At 41.2% G+C, this 23421-nt stretch overlaps 1 protein-coding gene across 7 annotated transcripts in view; it reads left to right on the plus strand.

The window, feature by feature from the left end:
• Positions 1-23421, plus strand: part of GATAD2A (GATA zinc finger domain containing 2A) — a 119961-nt gene that overhangs the window by 89658 nt on the left and 6882 nt on the right. For 6 of the 7 annotated variants that reach the window (XM_044998637.1, XM_044998634.1, XM_044998633.1 and 3 more), the window contains 7 exons: positions 12214-12343; positions 12887-13027; positions 14579-14668; positions 16201-16329; positions 17512-17679; positions 18757-19039; positions 22649-22938. In XM_044998637.1, coding sequence (XP_044854572.1) covers positions 12214-12343; positions 12887-13027; positions 14579-14668; positions 16201-16329; positions 17512-17679; positions 18757-19039; positions 22649-22938 — 1231 coding nt within the window. The remainder of the gene's footprint in view (positions 1-12213; positions 12344-12886; positions 13028-14578; positions 14669-16200; positions 16330-17511; positions 17680-18756; positions 19040-22648; positions 22939-23421) is intronic. The other variant, XM_044998635.1, reaches the window with a different exon arrangement.

The raw sequence follows: 23421 nt of genomic DNA on the forward strand, positions 1-23421 counted from the left end.
TGCATGGGGCCAGCCTGTGCTAGAACAGTGTCTCTAGAATGTGTTCTCAAGCACACTTTTAACACAGTGCACTGTGACTAACCAAACCACGTTGGTAACTGGTTTAGCTGGAACTGTGTGTAATTGAAGTTTTTAATATATGGCTGCTGGCCCAGTATAAATTGGGCCTCCATATTTCCAGTTTACCTCATGTACAACATGGCCTATTTCTCTACCAAGGCTCCCAAATAGATTGTGTGTTGTGAGGTTCAGGTACAAAACAGCTGAGTTAAAGGATGCTGTGGAAAACCTGATTTACAGGTTTCTTGCTTTTGTAAGCCTGTCTGCCTTATTTTAAAATGCAAGGCCAGCTCCATTAAATCTCATTTTTTGGGTGTGTAGGGATGGGAAAGGAGTAAACTTTACTGATGTTTTGTTTCAGTATTTATTGTACCACTGCATCCTGAGACTTGCATTGACATTTTGGATTAATTTTTAGGCATCATATCTCCAAAAACTCACTTAATGTAGTCCCTTGTTATCGTCTGCCACCTTCCTCCTACATCTCCACGGCCCCCAAAGACACTGGAGGTAGGAGAGGTTGTTGGGTGGAATAAGAGGGGGGAGAACATGTTCCATATTTCAATATATAATGTTGCTGGGGGTTAGGCATTACTCCATCTCATTTACTTCCTAATAGGAGAAGATGTATTGCTCAGATGTCATGGAATTGTAGATCATAGGATGAGAGAAATTACACATTCCACAAATATTTTATGCTTACAGTCTGAGGTTTTTTCAACTCTCCTTTTTGTTTCATGCCACAGGCCATCATGGCATGAGTTATATGAACCAGTTAATAATGTAACATAAAGCCCAATCTGGATAAGTTATCAGTTAATTCTGGGTTGCTACTTAGCTCCTATTTTAAAAATCTGGGCTCTGAATTGAAAAAACAAGATGCTTTTGGCATTTGTTATGTTAAATCCACTGTAATTGGGTTGTCACTCTTGGTGTCCATTTCATTATTGCGCTGTACAAGATGGACAGTGAGGAACTGGGCCCTTTAACTCTTCTAGGCTTAATTTAAAGGGTTAGATTCAGCTCTTATCTGAGAGCCATTCCCCTGTCTTAAGAACATAACAGCCACATTGGATCAGAGCACAGGCCCACCCAGCCCAGTATCGTGTCTGCCAACAGTGGCCAATGCCAGGTGCTTCAGAGGGAGTGAACCTAACAGGTAGCGATCAAGTGATCTCTCTCCTGCCATCCATCTCCACCCTCTGACAAACAGAGGCTAGGGACACCATTCCTTACCCATCATGGCTAGTAGCTATTAATGGATTTAACCTCCATGAATGTATCTAGTTCTCTTTTAAACTCTGTTATAGTCCTAGCCTTCACAACCTCCTCAGGCAAGGAGTTCCACAGGTTGACTGTGCGCTATGTGAAGAACTTCCTTTTGGTTGTTTTAAACCTGCTGCCCGTTAATTTCATTTGGTGGCCCCTGGTTCTTATATTGTGGGAACAGGTAAATCACTTATTCACTTTCTCCAATAATGTGCCACTTTCTTAAGAGAGCTGTGTCTACTTACACAGGGCTGAATTTGACCTAGTGACATTCAAAGAAGGTACTTTATTGCCACTATAATATAGCAAAGCAAAAATAATCCCCAAAGCACCCAATCTCAAGCAGACCTTTGCATTACCTGAAAAGAAAGCTGCCAATCTGTGTTCTGTGGAAGATGTTCAGATGAACAGTAGTAAAAAAGCATGAGTTCTGTATTGGCATTTCATGGTCCATGTCACTGAGTGCTACAAAAATTACTATTTGCATTGCACTGGTGACATTTTGAATGAGGCCTTCTTGAATGGAGAAGCAGAGGGATCCAGGACACCCAGGATCACTGTTTTTTACAAATTGCTTCCTAGCTGAAGTGATTCTCCCATGTTTTTGGGGTTTTTTAACTTAAACTAAAACTGCCAAAATTATTTTTCTCATACTATGAAACTAGTAATTTTGAGGGTTAAAAATGCCTCTTTGATAGTATAGGTTTTACTGAAGGAACTTTATGCCAGGTAACAACATACCACAAGGCATCATTTGTTTGATGGTTGGTTGTTCCTTTGTGGGGGAGAGGATGGGGTTTAGATCAGAATTTTTAAGCAGGTAATATGGTCAGCTGGTGGAAGACATTTGGACTCTTGAATTTTGGGTTACTGCTTGTAACCTGCATCTTGCTACAGAGCTCATCTCTCCCATGCTGCAACTTGTGACTTTCATGTTCCTGGCCCCTTCTTTTACTTCCACTGCAGGTCAACAGTTAAGTGTAATTTAGAAACAAATAAGGGGTAGGTTTTAAAGTGAGAAGGGATGTTAGTTGGAAGAGTAACTGAATTTGCATTTTGTGGCACTGTTAGGATCTTGATCATCCTGGCACAGTCCATTTTGGATTCTGCTTCTGTACTTGTCTGTGGAGACAGCAGACTGGCTTGTTACATTGTTAAAAGGTCTTGGATCTCTTCCAATAATGTGCCACTAGGTACGGTATAGTTACCACTGACTCTCAAAATAGCCTTTCCAGAGGTAGCCCTCCTTTGGAACTAAACTTAATGTACTTATTCTCCCCCAGACCCGATGGCTCCGCCGTTGTCCTTTCTTTTCTCCATCTCAGCATAAGCTTGTAGCCTGCTGCTTCCTTGTGTTTCTCAGTTTAGCCTGTTATCTAATGCTCTATAAATATAGTTGATTGATATAATCTTGTGTTGGGGACCATGATCAAAAAGCTAAATCTCAGAAGAGCATCACCGTTAATGATGTTTCATATACACACTCTAATAGGTGCAAGCACAACTTGTTCCATTTGCTTAACATTACATAGACATAGGATTTCCTGACCCCTGCCATAGAGTTGAAAAGGGTCTATTCTTGACCTCTTAGGAGGAAAGAGGGAGCCATTACAACAGTTGTCTGTCGCAAGGTACTTTGGGCCTCAGATGTATCATCTTCAAGACAAAAGCATAATTAATCTGCCTCTGTCCCAACTAAATGGAAGAAAGCCTCCAAGAATAGACTTTGCCACCATAAGTCTATTGAATTGGATGACCCTCTATTCTTTACTGAAGTCAACAAATGCAGGTTGGCCCTGTTGGGAGTTGTGCTTTTTGTCTAAAGAGCAGTTTGTCTACCAAATTTCTGCTGGAGGAGCGAGGAGACTCTAGGATACTTTGGATTGATCTTTCTTCTTGTAAAACAAATATGTCTAACTCTAAAATGTTCGGATGGATGGATGTAAGTTAGAGGGAGGGTGGCCTCCAGCCTTAGATAGTGGGCTCTGACTTGGATGGTCTGTATTCTCTTTCCAGCCCCCGCACAGACTTTGTATGAACTTTGGTAAATCTGAGGAAATTGAAGCACACTATCTGTAAAATAGAAATAATACTTCCAGACTTCAAAGGGGTGTTCTGATCATCATTTTTTTGCAGGCACTGTGTATTATGATGTCAAGTATTGGGGGTAGCTGTGTTAGTCTGTTTTTGTGTATTATAATGACTGTCATAGGCATTTCTATCAGTGAACAAAAATGGAGGATAAGATTTTTTTCAAAGCAGTCTAAAGGATTTAGATGCATCTTCTATGAATGGAAGCTACGTGTCTAAAACACCCAAATTGTTTTTTAAAATCTTCGCTGGAAGCTCCATTCCTTTCAGCAGCTCAAAAATTTTACAGGAAATCTTTCCCAGAAGCATTTTGGAAGCAATTGGATGTAGAGAGGTCCACACAAGATAGAGGTTCAAAAAGAAGGGTTAACAAACTCTTTGTATTATGTCTAAGAGCATGTTTTAGTTGCTGTAACCCCATAGATAGCTGTACATTCATTTCTAGGCAGATGAAAATAGATCCATCCTCCTGAGCCTGGCTTCTAACATGGAGACCAATGGATGGGAACACAGAAGCTGGTCTAAAGAGGCTTTATAAAACCTCCTGGGAGCATTATAGAACTTTCAGCTAAAGAGTCTGGCTCCAGAGACTAAAGATTCACTGTCTCTGTGTTCAGTGTCGTAGCTGGCAAAGTGTTGATACTTACTGTGTGTGTGTCTTTCTCGCACACTCACGTGTTAGAGTATAGCAAGCCTTTTTTTAAGAGGAAGACTATACTATGAAGATCTAGTCTGGATTCATACATTTCACAATCTTTTGCACCCTGGTCCACGATGTAATTGGTCACGATGAGGTCTGAATAGATAAGCCAACCATGATATGAAAGATAAGCTTATTTTGGTTCTGTGAGCAAAACTTATTGCAAAATACTACTGAGAAGTGGTATTCCACGAGATCTGCAAGATCTTATATCAGAATTAAATCGCTCACCCATAAATAAACACTGTAGATTTGTATTTTATTTTATTTTATTGGTACTATAGAAGGATTCCTAAGTGTTTAACTTTCTGTAGAACAATAAAGTCTACCTACCAAGTTGGACTTGTTTAGCAGAATTTGACTAGAAACCTGCTTTTTCCATTAGATTTACTGTGTAGATTGGTGGGTGGTGGGTTGGTTGTTTTTTTTTAATGAGGTCTTTTTAAATTCAGGACACTAGAGAGGAGAGAGCCCGATTTTTAAAATGTCCTCAGTCCTTCAAATTAAAAAGATGACCAGGTTATTCTGCTGTAGGTTGTCATTACTTGTACTTTGTTTCCCATCAGTTGACAGAATAATTAGTACTAAGTGTATAAACTTGGGGGGGGGGGGGAGAATTAACAAGCAAATGATCCTTGCTCAGCTGTTCTCTTGCTCCTGTAAGAAAAACGAGGAAAGTTTGAGACCAGTAACGTTAGCTGAACAAATAGTAGGAAGTGGAATATGTAGTATGGTGACTCACAACAGTGCCAGTTTTGTATAAATATCAGCCATTTTGTAACATAACCTGAGGGCTGGTGGTGAGGAAATTGCATAGATTTTAGGGGAACATTTTAAAGGGCAAGGAGGTAATGGTTAGCCAGTGGGGCTTGATACAACTTAAAATTAAAAAAAATAATAATTCGCTGTGTCTTCATTGTCTGTCTGTCTAAAGGAGGACGGTCCTGATTACAAAGCCAGAAGTTGTGAATTACCTTTTTTCCCCACACCAAGCCCCAATTCAAAAATTAGAGCAGCTAACCCACGAAACCGACTAAATGCCTGCAACCTTTATTTAGTGAGTATTTAATAAAAGCCTCTGAACATGGAATCTTCATTTTTAATGCTTTGGGATCTACTTTAAACCATTATTCAAAAAATACCTGAAACCAAAGGTGTGAGTGTTACAATGTGTGTCCATCCCCCTGACAAATGTAGTTTGTGTAATGAACGCTCTAGAAGACCATTAACTTAAATGAAGGTGTATGTTGGTAGAGTCTCTGAAAGGGAAGTGTTTTCATTACACTTCACTCCTCCAATGTCCAAAACTGCTATTCACGATAAGGCAATCTGATTTCCAGTCCTGTTTCTTGGTTACTCTTGCAAAGCTGTGTGTGAAGCCATTCTTTGGATAGGTAGAAGAGATGGAGACTGTGAATGATTACTTTTCTTTTGATATCCATGTGATCAGTTCTAATATGGGGCCCTCTTTTGTGTGGATTTTGTTAACTGTTCTTAACTATGAACTTTAAATTATCTTCTCCCAGCTTGGAACCTGTAATGCCTGCTTATCTTACTGTCTTAATCTTGTCAACAAGTCACTTGATTTTTCAAAGATATTTTGATATCCAAATAACCATGATGAACACACTTCTAGAGCAAAATGTAGTCAGTAGAAATTTCATCCTTTTCTAACCAGCATATGCTGTTAGTGGATCTGTTTAAAGAATTGTTCTACTGTAATAATTCTGTTACTCATGGTCTTTCAATAATTTCTGCTTTGCTTTCTCATTCTCGCCTGGCCTAAAAAGTAGAAAAGAACTTGTGTCAAAAAAACCACCTTTTGGGATTTTTTAATTTTTATTACAAGTGACTACTTGAAACTTGCTTCCATGACTAAGTAGATAGACTTTTAAAAAGCCATAATGGACTACTGATGTGTATTTTCAGAGTTTGAAGCAAAGCAGCAAATCAACTATAAAAGTTCTTAAACTTTAAAAAGTAGTAGAGTAGTTGAGCATAACTCATTCCTGTACTGTTAGGTGAATGTTTTTTTTTCCTATTGTGCAATACATGATGCTTTTTATTAATAGTCTCAAGTGGGCAGCTGATCCAGGAAGTTTCTATAGTGCAAAGGCAGCCCCTTAAGCTTAGTCTGCTCCATTTTCTTACAGCACCTGAACCCTACCTCACTTCGTAAAATGAAGGCTATGTGTCACAAGCCGGTTAGAACTGGCTGTTGCTATGGTTTTCACGGTGGAAGGAACAGTTAAAGGGTCACATGTCCAGTGAGGGAAATGCCTTTCTCACATGACTTTGGTGGCCTGATTAGAATACAGGAAGTTAGCTCCCTGCTAGCTGTTATGATGCTGTGATAATTGATGGGGTGACATCACCCTTGCTACATGTACATATTGATTATTCTTATGCCTGGTTGCTTTGAGAATTGAACGGTTAAAACAGGACCTTATGAGCTCTGTCAATGCACTATTCTCTGATCAGCAATGTTGTCTTGAATTCAACTTCCTTTTGACAAATCAGGTTTAAGTATCTTCTGTTTTAAATGTGGCTAATCGCCTCAGAGTGATTCAGCAGACTTAAGTCTGCCAATAGAATTCTTCCAAACTACAATTGTTTCATACCCAAATTTGTGCCATATTTTGTCCCCTTGTGGAGGGCGTTAGTGGGGATAAGACCGCCTTCTCCAAGAGGATAAAAAGATAATCCTTTCATATCAGAGTTGGGTGTTGTAGAAGTCCGAACTTGGTTCAGATGGGTTCAGTTTTCCTAAATCACATCTGTTGGTCCTTACATAGAGATTTTGCAAAAACGGATAGTGTCAATCACCGTAAACTTTCAGTGGCCCAGCTTACTACTTAGGTAAGCTTCTAAGTTGTTTCTTTCACAGCTACAGAAACTGATAGTGAGTAGTCTGATTTACTTTCATTTTACAAAAGTGTGTTTAATTTTCAAGGTTGTATGACTTCAGATAGTTTGTGGCTTTTCTGGTGGGCGACAGAGAACTTCTGTTCTGCAACACTATGTTCATAGCCATAATACCTACAGTCTGTATGGCACCTTGTGGCAGTACACTTGTAGAAGGCAGTTACACATGAGATGCTTATAAAAAGGTGCTTGCATAGCTTTACCCCGTGCAGAAGCATAATCTATAAAATAATAAGGGGGTAGAGTTTGAGAAGATCTATTGTATCTCTTAAAATATGTGGATTAGGTTTAGCTACATGAAAAACTCTACACCTCTTCAAGGTTACATTACCTAAGTAATGAGATTATTGCCTTAGTTAAGTGTTCTTTAAAAATCATTTTCAGGTGATTTTTTTTCACACTTAGCAGGATGGGTTAAGAAAGTCATATGATGTTACTTGAGATGATGTACTTTAGACTTTGTCTATACTGAGACCTTTTTAACTTGAGTCTCTTGTTTGCAAGCGCTCTTAATTTTTCTCTCCCTGTCTGTCTTTTTAGTCAAGGCAACCAATTTACTCTACCTTAGTCAGAGAAAAGCTCAGGCTTTAAAGCTTTCACCTGTGCCCCAATGGTTATTTTTAAACCCCTTCAGAGTTGAAAGATTGGTTCACTGGCTCACTGTGCCCCCTAGAGGAAACTGAAACTCATTTTCTGCTCCTTTTCTACCAAGGTGGACAACTGCATTAAATGCAGTATTGAATATATGGCTATAGCTGAGATACCAAAGACTGCTTTTCATAGTTTTCAGAAAACTGTTTGTTTGAACTGGCATGGCATTTACTGAAGGTGTGTAGTTTACATTAGTATTTAGCTTATCAATAGTGGTACAGGAATATCGCTACAGTAAAGGTACTCTGCAACTGTGAGGTTACTCTATCCCTGTTTTGAGGGTATTAGTGTGTCTTACATATGGTACATCACTAAATAACAATAGAAACAAAGAAGAAACATTTTAAGTACCTGGATTCTTCAAGTAACTTCTGTATGTTAAAAAAGGTACTACAGTTAACTCCAGAAGCTGTAATTTAAGGTGGGGAGAAACTGCCTCATTTTTAAGAGAACATAGGGTTAACTTGCCATGTTTCCAGGTTGCGAATTAAGGTAATTTTCACCCTGAAGTACAGATTAAAGGTAGTTAAGTGCATGATCTTGCTGCACAAGAGGCTTTTTTTTTTTTAAATGGATGCCTGTATATTTGCTTCATTTGGCTTCACTGTTTTAATTGTTGTTTTGGTTTGTCTCTCAAAAATTAATTTGGCAGGTTTAATCTGGTCAGCAATAATGCATTGAAAAATGACTTCATTTACAGGATACTTATTGAAAAGGCTTTCATTGTATTCTTGTAGTTTTTGTTTGGGTTTGTAACACAGTTTCTTAAGATGTATAATCATGTTAGAAGAGTACTTATCCCATAAAAAAGGTAAGTTCTTCAAGTGCTTGCTCATGTCCATTCCACATTAGGGGTGTGTGCTCGCCCCGTGTACCGGTGCCGGAAATTCTTCCCTCAGCGGTATCCGTAGGGGGGTGGTTCTGGCACCCTCTGGAGTGGCGCTTGCATGGCGCAGTATAAGGGATGCTGCCGGCTCCCTCCACCCTCAGTTCCTTCTTGCCACTAGTGACAGTGCACGGAACGTTCGCTTCTCTTACTAGCGTTGCTTAGGCTTTGTTCAGACAAACTAGAATTCTTGTAAAATTAGTGTACATAGTTAGTTAGTAATAGTTAATTAACCCTTAGCAGTAGTTAGTTTTCTTAGTCCTGTCAGGAACTTGGGTGGGGTGTGCCCCGGTCCCCAGGCTTTAAGCCCTGCAATCGCTGCAAACAGCCCATGCCCATGAGCGTTCTGAATAGTAGCTGTCTCAGGTGCCTTGGTGAAGGGCACATAAGTGAAAAATGTTGAATCTGCAAATCCTTTAAACCTAGGACCAAGAGAGTGTGGAATCAGACTCAGTGCTTCTGATGGAGTCCGGCACACTCCAGTCTCAGAGCAAAGGTCCAACCCAGCACCGCGTCATCGGTGCATAATGCCCCGCCAGCGCCATCCACGAGCCGGCACCAATCCATGGCCCTGGCCACGAGGTTGAAGAAGGGCGATAGGGGACAGTGTCCCCCTTCCCGCAAGGGGAAGGACAGGGCTGGGGGCGAGCCAAGACCCGTGTTGGGGAGCTCATCTGCCCCATCAGGAAGTCGGCCTTCAGCTCACATCGAGCGCTACAGCCAACCCCATTCCTTGCCTGGAAGACCAGACAGAGAGGTGGGCCTTCATCAGCTTCAGATGCTGTCGACGCCTGAAGTGCTCCAGGCTGTGCAGGAGATCCTGGTGCCGCCCACACCAGCTCTGGCGGTGCCCGGACCTCAGGGTAAGCCCACCTTGGGACCTTTCCATCCGCCCTCGCCTCAATGGTACTGCTCCCCATCGTGGGGGACATCCCGCCACGGTTCACCCACTCGTTCACCGTTCACCCCCTCACATTCTTCAGTGCAGTCCATCTTGGACTACTTTTTGCAACTCAGGACCTAGGGTCTGGTGCATTCTTCCATTAGAATGCACCTTGCAGCCATCTCTGCATTCCACCAGCCAGTCCAAGGTCAGACAGTCTTTTCTCACGACATGACTGTCAGGTTCCTGAGGGGCCTCGAGAGGCTTTACCCGCAGGGCTGGGCCCCTGTCCCGTGGTGGGAACCTTAACCTGGTCCTCTCCAGGCTCACTTGCCCGCCTTTCGAGTCACTGGGCTCTTGCTCCCTTTCGTACTTGGCCTGGAAAGTCGCTTTCCTGTTGGTGGTGACGTCGGCAAGAGTAGTCTCAGCGATTAAGGCCTTACACAGTGTTTTATAAGGACAAGGTCCAGCTATGGCTCCACCCAGCCTTCCTTCCACGTAAGCCAGGACGTGTTCCTGCCTGTGTTCTGTCCCAAGCCGCACAAGACTGCTGAGGAGAGGCGTCTGCACACAGTGGACGTCCGGAGGGTCTTGGCTTTTTACTTGGCGCATACCAAGCCTTTCCGTACATCAACCCAGCTCCACACCCTCTGCAAGCCAGAGATGACACTGGGTTCAGCAGAGCTGTGTTACAATCTGCACAGCCGTGAACTCCTGTCCTCCACCACGGGAACTGCTGGGAGTCGCCTAATGTGGAATGGACGTGAGCAAGTACTTGAAGAAAAGACCGTTACCTGTCCGTAATTGGTGTTCTCCAAGATGTTGCTCATGTCCATTCCATGACCCGCCCTCCTTCCCCATTGTCAGTTTCCGGCAAGAAGGAACTGAGGGCTGGGGGAGCCAGCAGCACCCCTTATACCATACTATGTGGGCGCCAGAGCCGCTCCCCTACGGATACTGCTGAGGGAAAAGGCACTGGTGCATGTGGCAAGCACACACACCTAATGTGGAATGGACATGTATTCTGAGATGTGCTGCTCCAGTTACAGAAAGGTAACTGGCAGCGTGGGTGGAGGCTATGCTATTGTGTTTCAGTGAAAGACCACTTATTAAATCTGCTGCCACCCTTGAGATACTATACACTTGATATCTGAAATCCCTAATCCTAACACCAATGGGTTAATATAGCTGATCAGCTATATTTTACTAAAGACTCGTTTCAGCTCAAGTTCTTAATTCGCTTGGCAAATGGCCTCTGCTGGACATCCCAAGCCAGGAAGGTTTTATAGGCTGTTAGTGTCTGTCCAATCAGAAAGCTGTACAGTGCAGTGGAAAGAATGGTACTGTAGTCTGCTGTTACATTATGCTGCACGGTAATCTGTCTCGGTCCTTTTTGGCTGGTGTGATTAAATAACAATGTTCTTGTATGACTGTTAGAGTTAAAAGGTAGTTCAGGTCTCTGAATCCAGCACATGCTAAGATATAGCACATCAAAACAACTGATGACCCTGCTGTTGCTTAAAAATTCCAAACAATGTCTCTAAGGTGAAATGAAACTAAGTATAACATCGTATCTGCATCTGGAGAAAGTGTTTCTGTGGGTTTGGATATAAATTGGGCATTTAGGTTGCTGAGACATTTAACTTGCTAAGTAATAGGGCACCTACTTGTGGTGTTAATAGAATATTGTGCTGTAAAATCTTTAAATGCAAATGCTTTTCTTGTACATGCTGTGTTGCAGTGAATTGTATGTGTAGTGCACCTTTAGTCCTGCTTCAGTAGGACTCTGATCAATAAAATTGTAACTTGGGTGGGGGATAATAACCTAGAAACATTTGTAGTAGGGGAGGGATAAGGAAAGCAACCTGATGAAATGTTGGTCATTGAATACTTGTACAGGCTGAAGAGTTTTCAGGCCTTTTGGCAGTGAGCAAATGGGATGGGTTTGGATTTGCCCTGGGATATAGGCCCTTTCACCTCTAGGTCATTGGTTTGCTTGCAGTGTTGGTCACCAGTGACTGAAAGTCATTGCCATCCGCCTTGTGAATGAATTTGCTGACTCACCCTTCCATTAGGAACTGCGTTATCCCCGTTGTACAAACTACCACCATGTTTGGCACGTCTTTTGGTAGCCTCAACAGAGGTACCAATGACTTAAGGCAGGAGGTTCCCAAACATTTTTTGCTAGTACAGCCCCATTTTAATGAAGTATTTCCTGCTGGGACCCCAGACTGCATTGAGGATACAGTTTTGAAGAACAAAATAGCATCCTCTGCCCAACATGACCTTGCACACACCATACATGTGAGGTTGTGCTGCAGGAAAGATACCAGTTAACTCTACAAAATGGCGTCCTCCGCACATTGTGACCTCTTACATATGGTGCGTGCAAGGTCATGCCATGTCAAGCAAAATGGCATATGCCACATGCTAGAGATCACGTGACCCCCATCTGCTGATGGTGGTACGATCTGCATTTGTGGTTGCGACCCAGTTTGATAACCACTGATTTAAGGCCTGTTTGTACTCTCATTATGGCTATTTCACGAGTAATCGTGATTGTCATCTTATGCTTACAATCTTCAGATGGAAATTGGAATCTGAGTGTGAACTCTGGTCTTGCATTGGATACTTAACACTTTCTTCACACTTGAGGCATTCAGGGTTAATCTGTCAGTAACAGCTTAAAAAAGTAACATGCTTTACTCTGGGAGAAGTTAAATGGCCTTGCTTTCTTTTGATTTACAGTGATCTAAAGAGAGAAAAGAGAGTCCCCTCACCTGATATTATAGTGTTATCAGACAATGAACCTTCGAGCCCTAGAATGAATGGTTTAACAAAAATAGCATTAAGAGAGACCAACACAGAGGCACTCATGGTGAGTCCACGTTTTTTGATACGCTCTAGGCTATGTTACTTAGAATAATTTGTGCCTGTTTCAATATTTCTGAGTTGAAGTTGAGACTCCAGGATGTAAGATTCAGCAGCTGTTTTCACCTTTTTCATCTACAGCTTCATACAGTTTGAGCTCCTGGGGCTGAGGCTGCATTAAGGGCTGAAGTCAGTCTGTCTGTTTGGGTTTCTACTCCTAACATCCTCTCTTGCCCTGCCCCCATACTTTTTCAGATAAATTTATGAAAACTTGTTAGCCACCCATTCAGTATTTAAAATAGCACAGTATTCCCACTTCAGAAGTAGAAACTTTTTGTTTAAAGCAAAATGAGCTGTTAATTTTCCCAGTTTAGTAAAGGATGAATTTTAAAGCCTGCTTTTGGTTTGAGCTCTTTCTCAGCACTTAGTTTATGTCCATACATTCCAGGTGAATGCTGTTAGCCCAACTGAGTTATTCTGCTGCAGGTTGTTGTTACTTGTACTTTATCTTCTTTTGTCCTTTCTACCCCACCCCCAAATACCTTAACTGGCCTTACAGAAGAGCAGCCCAGAGGAGCGCGAGAGAATGATTAAACAGCTAAAAGAAGAGTTACGATTAGAAGAAGCAAAACTTGTTTTATTGAAAAAGCTTCGGCAGAGTCAAATACAGAAAGAGACCACTACTCAGAAGGTATTGATTTCCCCACAGACGTTTAACAACTGGTGGTTTTGGTTTCTAAACACTGCCAGCATGGTTGATGCCATAATTTTGTGGTACCCTGTATAACTCTCAAATCAAAATGTACTGTAACACTTCAGAATATCTCTTTAATTGAAAAAGCCGTTTTCTCCAAACATTAAGTGAATTTCCTTGTTTCTCAAAACAATCCAGTCTGTCAGTCCAACAGTAAAAGTATAAAGGCCTTTTGAGAATGCACTTTAAAAGTTCATTCTGGTTCCAGTGGTATTCCCCATTTTAAATACAGAAGTTACCTTTCTGGAATCTTTGTATTAACCTTTTCAAAGGTGGTTCCCTTTCCACTGACTTTGAATATGCATTTGTAGTGAAAGAGCTTTGCAGTATATCCCTTCTTAAAATTATGTACAATAGTTTACCAGAACTTTGCTGTTGACTATATTGGCTCTTCCAAAGTGTGTCATGTCCTCTTCATCTTCATGTTTTTGCTGTTTTTAGTTTTCCTGTTAAAACACTGTAAAACTGTCCATCATTAATCAGTTTTATGCTTTTTAGTTTGAAGACATTTTGACAGTTTTTAAGATTGTGTGAATATTGCGCACTTAAAATCATTAAAAAACAAAGAATCTGAATCCTTAATAGAATATTTTCCAGCATTAATACTACCAACATACTTTTGAAAGGCATTAACATCTAAGAGTCACGAACACACAGAACCAGTAGCCAAGTACTGTATCCCGTACGCTGCTTTAGATGTTACTGATAAACCCAGGCAAGGGAAACTCAAAATTCTGAATTCTAGTCTTGACTGATGAATAGTTGAAAGTCATTTCCTGTTTCACTTTACTTTACAATGTGTGTGACTCTGTGGATCTTAACAGTTTTTGTACATATTTATATTTAAAAGCATTTCAGTTCACATTGGAGGTGGGTAAGGAGAAATGTTTTATTTCCCTCACTTTCTGTGAAATTTTCTTTTGGAGTCCTTTGTTTTTAAACTCAGGCTTTTGTTTACTGAAATCAATGAGATGTGTTGGGTACGTGCATTACATAATCTGCTACTGAACACTGATGAAGTGAACTTTTGGATATAGAATTGACTAAGTAGAATGGAACAACACATTTTAGAATGCTTTCTTAATATCCTGATTCGTTTTCGGGTAACAGTCCTTAATTAATGAAGTTTGTCCATGCATTGGGGACTGAATTAGGTTGTATATTGAGACCTATTTAATTTTTAAATAGCTCATTTTAAAATGTATTGTAAATTACTAAACTGTTTTATATAATTGAGTTTAAAGCCTTCATGAAGGTATATAATTTATATAAGACTAAGAATGAATGAATCTCTTATCTATACTTGAATACTAATTTGTGGATTTAAACATGCCCGTTAGACAGTGTGTGTATGAGAGAGAGAGAGTATCATTATATTGCAGTAATCTCTCATTGAGTTATAAGGAGGCAAATATTTTTATTTTCCTTAATTGCTGCAATTCTGCTCAAACCTCTCATGGGTCTGTCTTTCTGGTTTTTCTCTTGTAGCCTCCTGGCTCCTCTGGGAGTGCTGTGGCCACCCCTCCCCCATTGGTGCGGGGAACACAGAATGTTCCTGCTGGCAAGCCATCCCTTCAGGTTAGCATGGGGGCCTCATATGTTGCCAGGTTTGGGGCATGCAAGGGGGATGAAGGTGCATAGTAATAGGAGGGATAATCTTCAGTATAGATCTAGCAAAGTTGCTCCATATATTGCTGGGCGGAGAAGTAGTAATATGTTGATGACATCTCTCCCACTTCTAATTTCAATAAGCATTCTAGCAAAGTTGTACAGTGGCAGATAATGAATTTTCAACTTTTCACATAATGAACAGTTCTAGCACAAAAAGCATCCTGCAAGGTTTATTTCATAGGACTGGATGTCTAGTCTGCTTAGTTGTCACAAAAACAGTTTGGTTCCAAGTGGAATTTTTTATATTGATTAAACCAGTGCTAAGCCCCATGAATCCAGTTACAAAAAGCTCTTAAGACTGGGAGTGGGGGAGAATAAGATGTTTCAGGCAGATAACCCCCTATAATCTTTCTTCCAGTGGCTGATTTTTAGTCAAATTCCAAATGCACTTTCCTGACTGATACATAAGAGGTACTGAAAAGGCCTTTGGCCAAAGAGCACCCTGCTTAATTTTCCTGTGAAACTATCCTACCATCATAAGCAAGTTTCAGGGCACTAGAATAAAATGATCAACTCAAAGGTTGACAGATTCTTTATCTCTACTGCACAGAGAGACTGCTGCCCTCACTAAAGACAGCACTTTAAGAGGAACTTGCACCACAAATGAAATTTTCAAGTAACACAGAGTGGAATTTTTTTCAGTAGTGGAAGGCATATAGTCTAGTGGTCAGAGCGGGGAAATGGGAGTCAGGACTCCTGGGTTCTGTTGCTTTTCTGTCTCTTACTTGCTATACAAGTTTTGGGCCAGTTACTTTACCTCTCTGTATCTGTAACTGTACAATTGCAGTAATTCCTGAATTTCGTGAAGTTTATTTAATGTTTGTAAAGCATTTCTGAAATCCTTGAATGAAAAGCACAATATAAGTGAACATTGGCTTCCCCTATGCCCTTCACAGTATGAAGTTATTACACTCACTATAAATAGTGAAAGGGAAAGCTAGCTCCTGTGCTTTTGTGAGAACCTTAACTCGTGAACAGTGGCCAGTTTTTGGCTTCTCTAAGTGATGATACCCAGATGTATGTATAAAGCTGCATTTCATATAGTAAAAGAAGTTCTCCACCCTAGAATTGATACCCCATTAGAACTGAAATCTTTGTTCAAAACTGCTTCAGTGAGAAAAACAATGAGCTCTGTGCCCTTACATTCAGTGTAAGATCTGAGACTCACCTATAGATTCCCTCAATATCAATACCAATACCAAGAACAGCTCAGCAGATAGACAGAGTAAGGCAAGTAAAGAGGAGAGGGAGGAAGTAGAAAGAAGAAAAATCTCTTTGGGAATTCACAAGGAAGGCGTGGCAGTGCAGTCTTTGAAAATGACATAGGCATACAAACAGTCAAATACAACTGTGAGAAACTAAATATAAACGTCTATATAGATAAGCACGTTCTGTTTTCTAAAAATAAATGTAAAAGTAAATGCTCCTGTGTTTTGTAGACCTCTTCACGTATACCAGGCACTGTTATCCCCCCTCCATTGGTCCGTGGAGGGCAACAAGCATCTTCAAAACTGGGATCTCAGCAGAATACGCAGATAGTAATGCCACCTCTTGTCAGAGGAGCCCAGGTAAGAGTTGGTGTGGTTGTAGATCTCCCTCACTGCATCAGGTGTGTTCTTTCCGCTCCCCTCAGGGCTTAGGGGATCGTGTCACTAATTCTTTCCACTTTTACATTTCAACTTCAAGGCTCTGAGTCATGATCACCAATCCCCTTACCCAAGAGGATTGGATGAGGTTCTCGTAGGACCCTCTCCTTAATAGACTGGATGCATTACTGGTGAGCGATCTGTGCTGACTAGATGCACTGTCTCACTCCTAAGACTTTTATGATGAGGACTAACCCAGGTCTCATACGGTGATGCAAAGCACTACCATCGGGCTGGCTTGACCCACCAGAACAATGTAGAAGACTTAATCCTACTGTGGTTTTGGTTCTTAAAAACATTTTTCTCCCACTTTTCCTGTTTTATCAATTTCACCTCTGATGTATGTTTTAATCTCTCTCAATGCCTTCATTGTCAGATTGACTAATGGGCTGCTAGGATGAGGTAGCAAACTGGAGAACTGAAAATGCTGGGAAGGCGTCTTGTTCTTAAGTCCATTTGTCTTCTATGAGGGGAAAGTAGTGGTTGCACCAAAGGAGCAAGGTGGGGTGAGGGGAGAGTTACCTCCAGTGGCTCTTACTGAATATACTGTGATCACTGTGTGATGCAGGGAAATATTTATCTAGCTCAGTGGAGATTTTATTTTGCAGTGGTGGGACGACTTTTTTTTAATAAACCATCTGTGCCTGCTGGATGGCTAATGTTAAAGAAGGTTTGCACATGGGATTTAGTTTCCTTTCGGTCCTGATTAATATGCAAAAAACTTGTTCAGTCTAAAGTAGAATTGCTGCACTAATAATCTTAAAGTTAAACAGACTATTAGGAGCTATACATGTTGGAAAGGGACTGTTAACTTCAGACCATTGTGTTTATCAAGGCCAAAATGGTTAGATTTTTGGCTTAAGTTTTGAAGTCAAGCGTCTTTTCTAATGTTGCATTCTATGTTGCTTCTCTTGGAATGCATTTACAATCAAAATGAAGCCGCGGATTTTGACAATTATGTTAATGTTGTTGCGTGTTTTTTGTGTGTGTTTGTTTTGTTTTGTTCCTACTCCACCTCCCACCCACTGTTCTCCACCTTCTCTAACACTCTCCATCCCATCCTTCATGGAACCATTGCATCAGCCCATCTCTGTTTCTCCCCAGCAAATCCACAACATCCGACAGCACTCCAGCACGGGGCCACCTCCGCTGCTTCTGGCACCACGGGCATCCGTCCCCAGTGTACAGATTCAGGGACAGAGAATTATACAACAGGGTTTAATCCGCATTGCCAATGTTCCCAATACCAGCCTGCTTGTCAATATACCACAGGTGAGATCCAAAAGATACAGAACACTATTCACTTCTGTCCTTTTGAGACTAAATACAGTTACTGATTTGTCCACTTGCTACATCTCATTACTCTTGTTTGCAGTCTTCTCTCTCAACTGATGTAACTGGTTATTTCTGTTACTACTCCGCTCTTTGTTCTTTGCTTGCAGGCAGTTCTTTATCTTTATTCAGCGTTTGCAAAAGCTCTAGATAATATATGCACATACAAGGGAAAAGAACAGTCCATATGAATTTGTTCATACCCAATACAAATCTCTTAAGTTAATTTAAAATGCATTTAACTTTTGACACTGTACGTTTTAATTGACTTTTGTATTGTCTGTGAGAAGACAGAGGAAATATGTAACGTCCGGGGTATGACAAAACAAGACTTGGAAGGAATGTAAATATTGTGGACAAATTTTGGGCCTCAGCTACTATACTGGGCATGTTTAGTTGGAAATGTTCCCCAGAATCCGTTTCCTCCTACCCCCTTCTCTCTTCTAAGGAAGCATTTTCTCACATAAATAAAATAACCACTATTTAAGCAGAACCCAAAATGCACAGTGCATTTCTGTTAGTGAACCAGTGAAGGAGACAAAAGCAAACTGACTTATGATTCATAATTTATGCAGGGAAAAGTCAGCGTTTGTCAAATCAAAAAGGACAAAATATTAAGTAGTACTGTAAATGGCCTTTTCAAGTTTCTAAGAATGCGTTACAAAAAATGGTGAATGAGCAAAGTTAAGAATTCTGGAAAAAATATTAGATAGAGGGACTAGATGCCTGGTAATGGAATGCCTAGCATTGCACCTCTAGGTGACCCATTTATATCAAGGGCACAAGTCATACCCTGATGTCTATTCTGTGGGCTATATGAAATTGGTATTTTGAGAGATGGCTTAATCCAGTTCCAAATAGTTTTTGTGATGTGGACACTTGTCTACTATCACAATTGATACTAGTTGGCCTCCTTGTTGGTTATCTCAGAGAGGACAAGATTAGAATGGGCTATAGGGATTAAACTATCAAGGCAGTTGTATTCTGATTAGTAACCATGCTTGTATTTCCTTTAAGGCCTCACCTACTTCAATAAAAGGTACAACCGTGACATCGGCTCAGGCTAATGCTGCTACTACTACCAGTGTTGCTTCTATAGTGAACTCCAACGAGTCCCCAGCCAGCCGGCAAGCTGCTGCCAAACTTGCACTGCGCAAGCAGCTGGAGAAGACGCTACTGGAGATCCCACCTCCTAAACCACCTGCACCAGAGATGAATTTCCTGCCAAGTGCGGCCAACAACGAATTTATTTATCTGGTTGGTTTGGAGGAAGTAGTGCAGAACTTGCTAGAAACTCAAGGTAAGCTAGTACTAGATACTGGAGGCTTATTTACTGAGAGCTTTAAAATATGCTAGACTCATTAATACAAGTGTATTAATTTCATGTACTGTTACTTCTCTCACCACCCTCACCTGTTTTAGAAGCAGCATGAGGTTAAGAGTTGAGAGCATGCAACTTAGTCTTAGTTCGGTCACTGATACCATGTGGATTTCTCCAAATTGCTTAATCTCTTCCTTAATTTCTTTATCTTAAAAATGGAAATAATACATACCTTCCTCAAATAGGTGGTGGTTTTTGCACAGCAGTTTTAAATGCAAAGTGCAGCAGAAGTACTCAATTTATTTCTTTAATATTCTTGGTTTATGCAGTGGAGGATGCTTCCTTAGCCTCTGGCAAAAGGTGAGGCGCTGGCCCTTCCTTATCATGTAAGAAGAGCTGGAGTAGCAATGCCTTTTAATCATGGCTGTATCAGAAGAAATATTTTGGGTTTTCTCACAGTAATTAGGTAAACTGAGAACAAAAATTTAATACTGGTTTCAGTAATATCTCTGTGGCTTTCAAATTTACGTTCTCTAACTGGGATTTCTAGAAGCCCACTACCATCCTGGATTCTTGCGTGCTGGATACTGATTGTAAGAACTTTTCTCTAGAACAGCGGTTCTCAAACTGTAGTTCAGGACCCCAAAGTGGGTCACAACGCCATTTTAATGGGGTCACCAGGGCTGGCTTAGACTTGCTGGCTCCTAGGGTGGAGGCTGAAGCCTGAGCCCCACCGCCTGGAGCCAAAGCTGAAGCCCAAGGGGTTCAGCCCTGGACAGTTGGGGGCTCAGGTTACAGGCCCCCTGCCTGGGGCTGAAGCCCTTAGGCGACGGTGGGGCTTTGGTTACCCCCCCCCCCCCCCAGGGTCATGTAGTAATTGTTGTTGTCAGAAGGGAGTTGCAGTGCAATGAAGTTTGAGACCCCCTGCTCTAGAAAGCTTCCTTGCCCTTATCTTCAATTCTCTTTGGTCCTCTACCCCAGTAAAATTCTCTGAGGAGGATCAGTTTCAGAAGAATAATCTGGTATGGACGTTACCTGGAAATCTCAGCGGGTTTCTATCCCAACTTGTTCCTAAAAGCAAAGAGGATTTGCATTTCCAAATTAACCGAATTTGTGTAATTGAAAAAGCTTTAATTTGCTTGCTGGAGATGAAGGAAGTTGTCCTCCACGTTCAAAGTGACCTAGATCTGATCGTTTTGTTTTGCAATGGAGCTCTAAGTATGAGGACTGTACTTCAGATTTGGCTAGACGACAAAGGTTGCTACCCAGGTAACCTCTGAAGTTATAACCTTGAAAACCCATAGATCTGCCCCTGTTTCTTTGGAAGGCTTTTTTTATTCAACCACCTATTCAGTTTCACATTGGGTCACTGACTCTGGCAGTGCCCGCATAGTAAAGTGAAAACCACCCCAAGAACAAACGCACAGCTCCAGTCAGCGGTGGTAGCAGTGGACACCCCCCGCCCCCCCCCCATGCTGCCTCACCAGTTGGTTATAAATTTGACCTGGGGGCAACCATCTCTTAAAACACAATAAGAAGGTGGTGCACTTTCCATTGGCTGTTCAGTCGTTGGCCTCAGAGTCTACCAATAATGCTGCAATTTATGGTGATTGATTTCATGGGGGGGCAGAGAGGTGACTTGAACACTAGTTACTACTAGAACTGTGCTTAAAAATGACTCCCTTCACATTGATCTGATTTCAATTGGCTGCTTCGTGCCAGAGCGAGGTCAGTGTCCTCGAGGTGAAAAAACCCATATCTCTAGTCTAATCCAGAGCCATCAGTCAAATCCACCCCCAAAATACAGCTGGCTTTCCTTGGGAACTGTGACCCTCGTACTATTCCCTCCTCCAAGCACGTTAGTCATGCTAGTCACAAGTGGGTTATCAGTATGTGGCTAGGAGGGCTCAGCTTCTGCAAGGTTCTTTTCCCTAAAGATCCATTGCCACGGTTCAGAAAAGTTTTAAAAATCTTTTTTTTTTAAATCCATATTTGGGTATAAATAGCTTTTACCCTTAGTAGTAATCTTGTGTTTCTTATCTGATCCATTCGCTGATGTCACAATCTATCTTCCTCCTGGGAACCATTCTTTTGCTGTTAATGCTAGCTTGTGGTGACTTGGGCAGGGTGATGAGACATAAGGAAGTTCTTATGTAGACACACACACTGGTAACCAAGAGAAATGGGAGAAGACATGCAGAAAACAAATGTTTAAAGAGGATTTGCTAATACCAGTGTTTTAAAGAGTGAGGCAGGGAGAATACTTTTTATAACGCATTTACTTTGTATTATGAGACTTTATACAGGTCGTCATAGCTAATTTATGCATACAGTATAACCCCATTTAGTTAACTTCAGGTTAACTAAATATTGGTCATGTCTATTTGATGGCAGTGCTTCCCATCTAAACCCTGTGTTTTTATGAAGACTTCAGATGTCTGAAACCCTTCAGAAAATTGAGGTTGTACTATTTGGGCTTTAAGAAGCCTCCTCCAAGTGTGTATATACGTTAAAAATGGTCATGATTTTTTTTTCCAACCCATGTATAATCTTTCATGATGCTCATGTGAAGTTATTGTCAGATGTTTTATATGTGGTTTAGTCAGTTGTTTGGATATTGAGAAAAATTTTAAATAACCTTAAGTAGATGGTTTTCATGCCATAGACGTGACAGGTCCTCATCTAGAATAGGTTAGACCTGTTGCAACACAGGACGACAATAATGGGGAGGGTAGGACCAAGATCATGATTTATGTACACATTTTGGTAATTAGACTTAAAAAAAAAATGCTCTACTAATATATTGGTGGGCAGGGTCTGGAATGAAGACTGGAGTGTCCCTCAGTTTAAAGAAGAAGACGAAGTCGTCTCACCAACCTAACAAAACTGTCAAGATGTGCGAAATAACCATGTGACTTTATAAATGTAGTTCTTATCCATCCTTAACCCTTTCTCTCACCTTGTCATTTTTAATTATCGTTACTTATTTTGTCATGTCAGAAGTTAGACGTTAGTCTCCTTGCAACAAGGACTCTGTTGCCTTTCTAGTGTCTATTATACTTTGGGGCAGTTTAAAATAGCAATTTTTTTGCTTTCACTTGAGCAGTAGGAAAGGAGGGAGGGGACAAAGTGAGGAAAATTTACTTCACAGATAATGATTTGGAAACCAGAAGCATAATGCCATTGTTGCTGGTCAGTAGTGATACTTTTAGAGGTCTGAATACAAGGGTAAGGGATGAATTACACTCCAGTATTTTCTTGCAAAATCCTCTGATCTAGTTTTTGTGAGGAGAGGACTTGATTTAACTCCCATGGCTGTGGGATGGTGTGTGGTCCGCTGTGTATCCTTTAGGTAGTCTGCTTGAGTAAGTAATCGCTTGTTGCCAAGATTCAGACTTGCTTGATGCACAGCTAAAAATTGGTTAACATCCTCATTAAGAGCAGTAAATGAAACTGTGTGTGTGAGGATAAAAAGGATAAAATAGGAACATAACCCGACAAATGCTTAGGGCGATGGGAGCTTGAGAACAAAGGCAGAAACCATTTTTAGACCCAGCAGTGGTGAGCTAACCTGGTTGCATTCCACAGGTAAAGTTTCAGTCGCAGCCTCATCTCAGGAGCCCTATATGTGTGCTCAATGTAAGACTGACTTCACTTGCCGCTGGAGGGAAGAGAAGAACGGAACCATTATGTGTGAAACCTGTATGACATCGAATCAGAAAAAGGCCCTCAAGGCTGAGCACACTAATCGACTGAAGGCTGCCTTTGTGAAAGCATTGCAGCAAGAGCAGGAGATTGAGCAGCGGATACTGCAACAGACTGCTTCTCCTGTACAAACCAAGTCAGAACCTATAGTCCAGCATCACTCACTCAAGCAGGTAGGAATCCTTCAGTACTAAATTAGCCATTGCAGATAATCAAACAAGGTGTCCGCAGCTTGTGCTCCTGCCATACGTTTTCAAAGATCACACCTGTGTGTGTGTGATGCAAAATAGGCGCATGAAAGTTGATACAAGAAGTTTGTTGTGTAAGCTCTGAAGTGTATTTTTGAATTAAGTTTTTGGCTGTCCTGTTAATCCAGTGTGCTATGGTAGGGGGATCCTACAGTTGAGATGTGAGCTCTGCTCCTAAAGTAGCAGAGAACAAACACTTAATTCTGCAGAGGCATCATGGGGAAGAGACTTGCACTGTTTCAAAAACCTCCTCTGGCAGATTGAGGAGGAACACTGATGAATCTGAAGAGTCACATCCAGCTCTCATAAAGAAATAAGGGCATGATCCTGCGTATTCAAAGGGGGGTGCCCACAGGACTCTAGGGATGGAGAGAAGGTTTTTATCTAGCTCTGGTTTGTTAAAACCAC

Source organism: Mauremys mutica, chromosome 24 (assembly GCF_020497125.1).
Source record: "Mauremys mutica isolate MM-2020 ecotype Southern chromosome 24, ASM2049712v1, whole genome shotgun sequence".
Taxonomy (NCBI): domain Eukaryota; kingdom Metazoa; phylum Chordata; order Testudines; family Geoemydidae; genus Mauremys; species Mauremys mutica.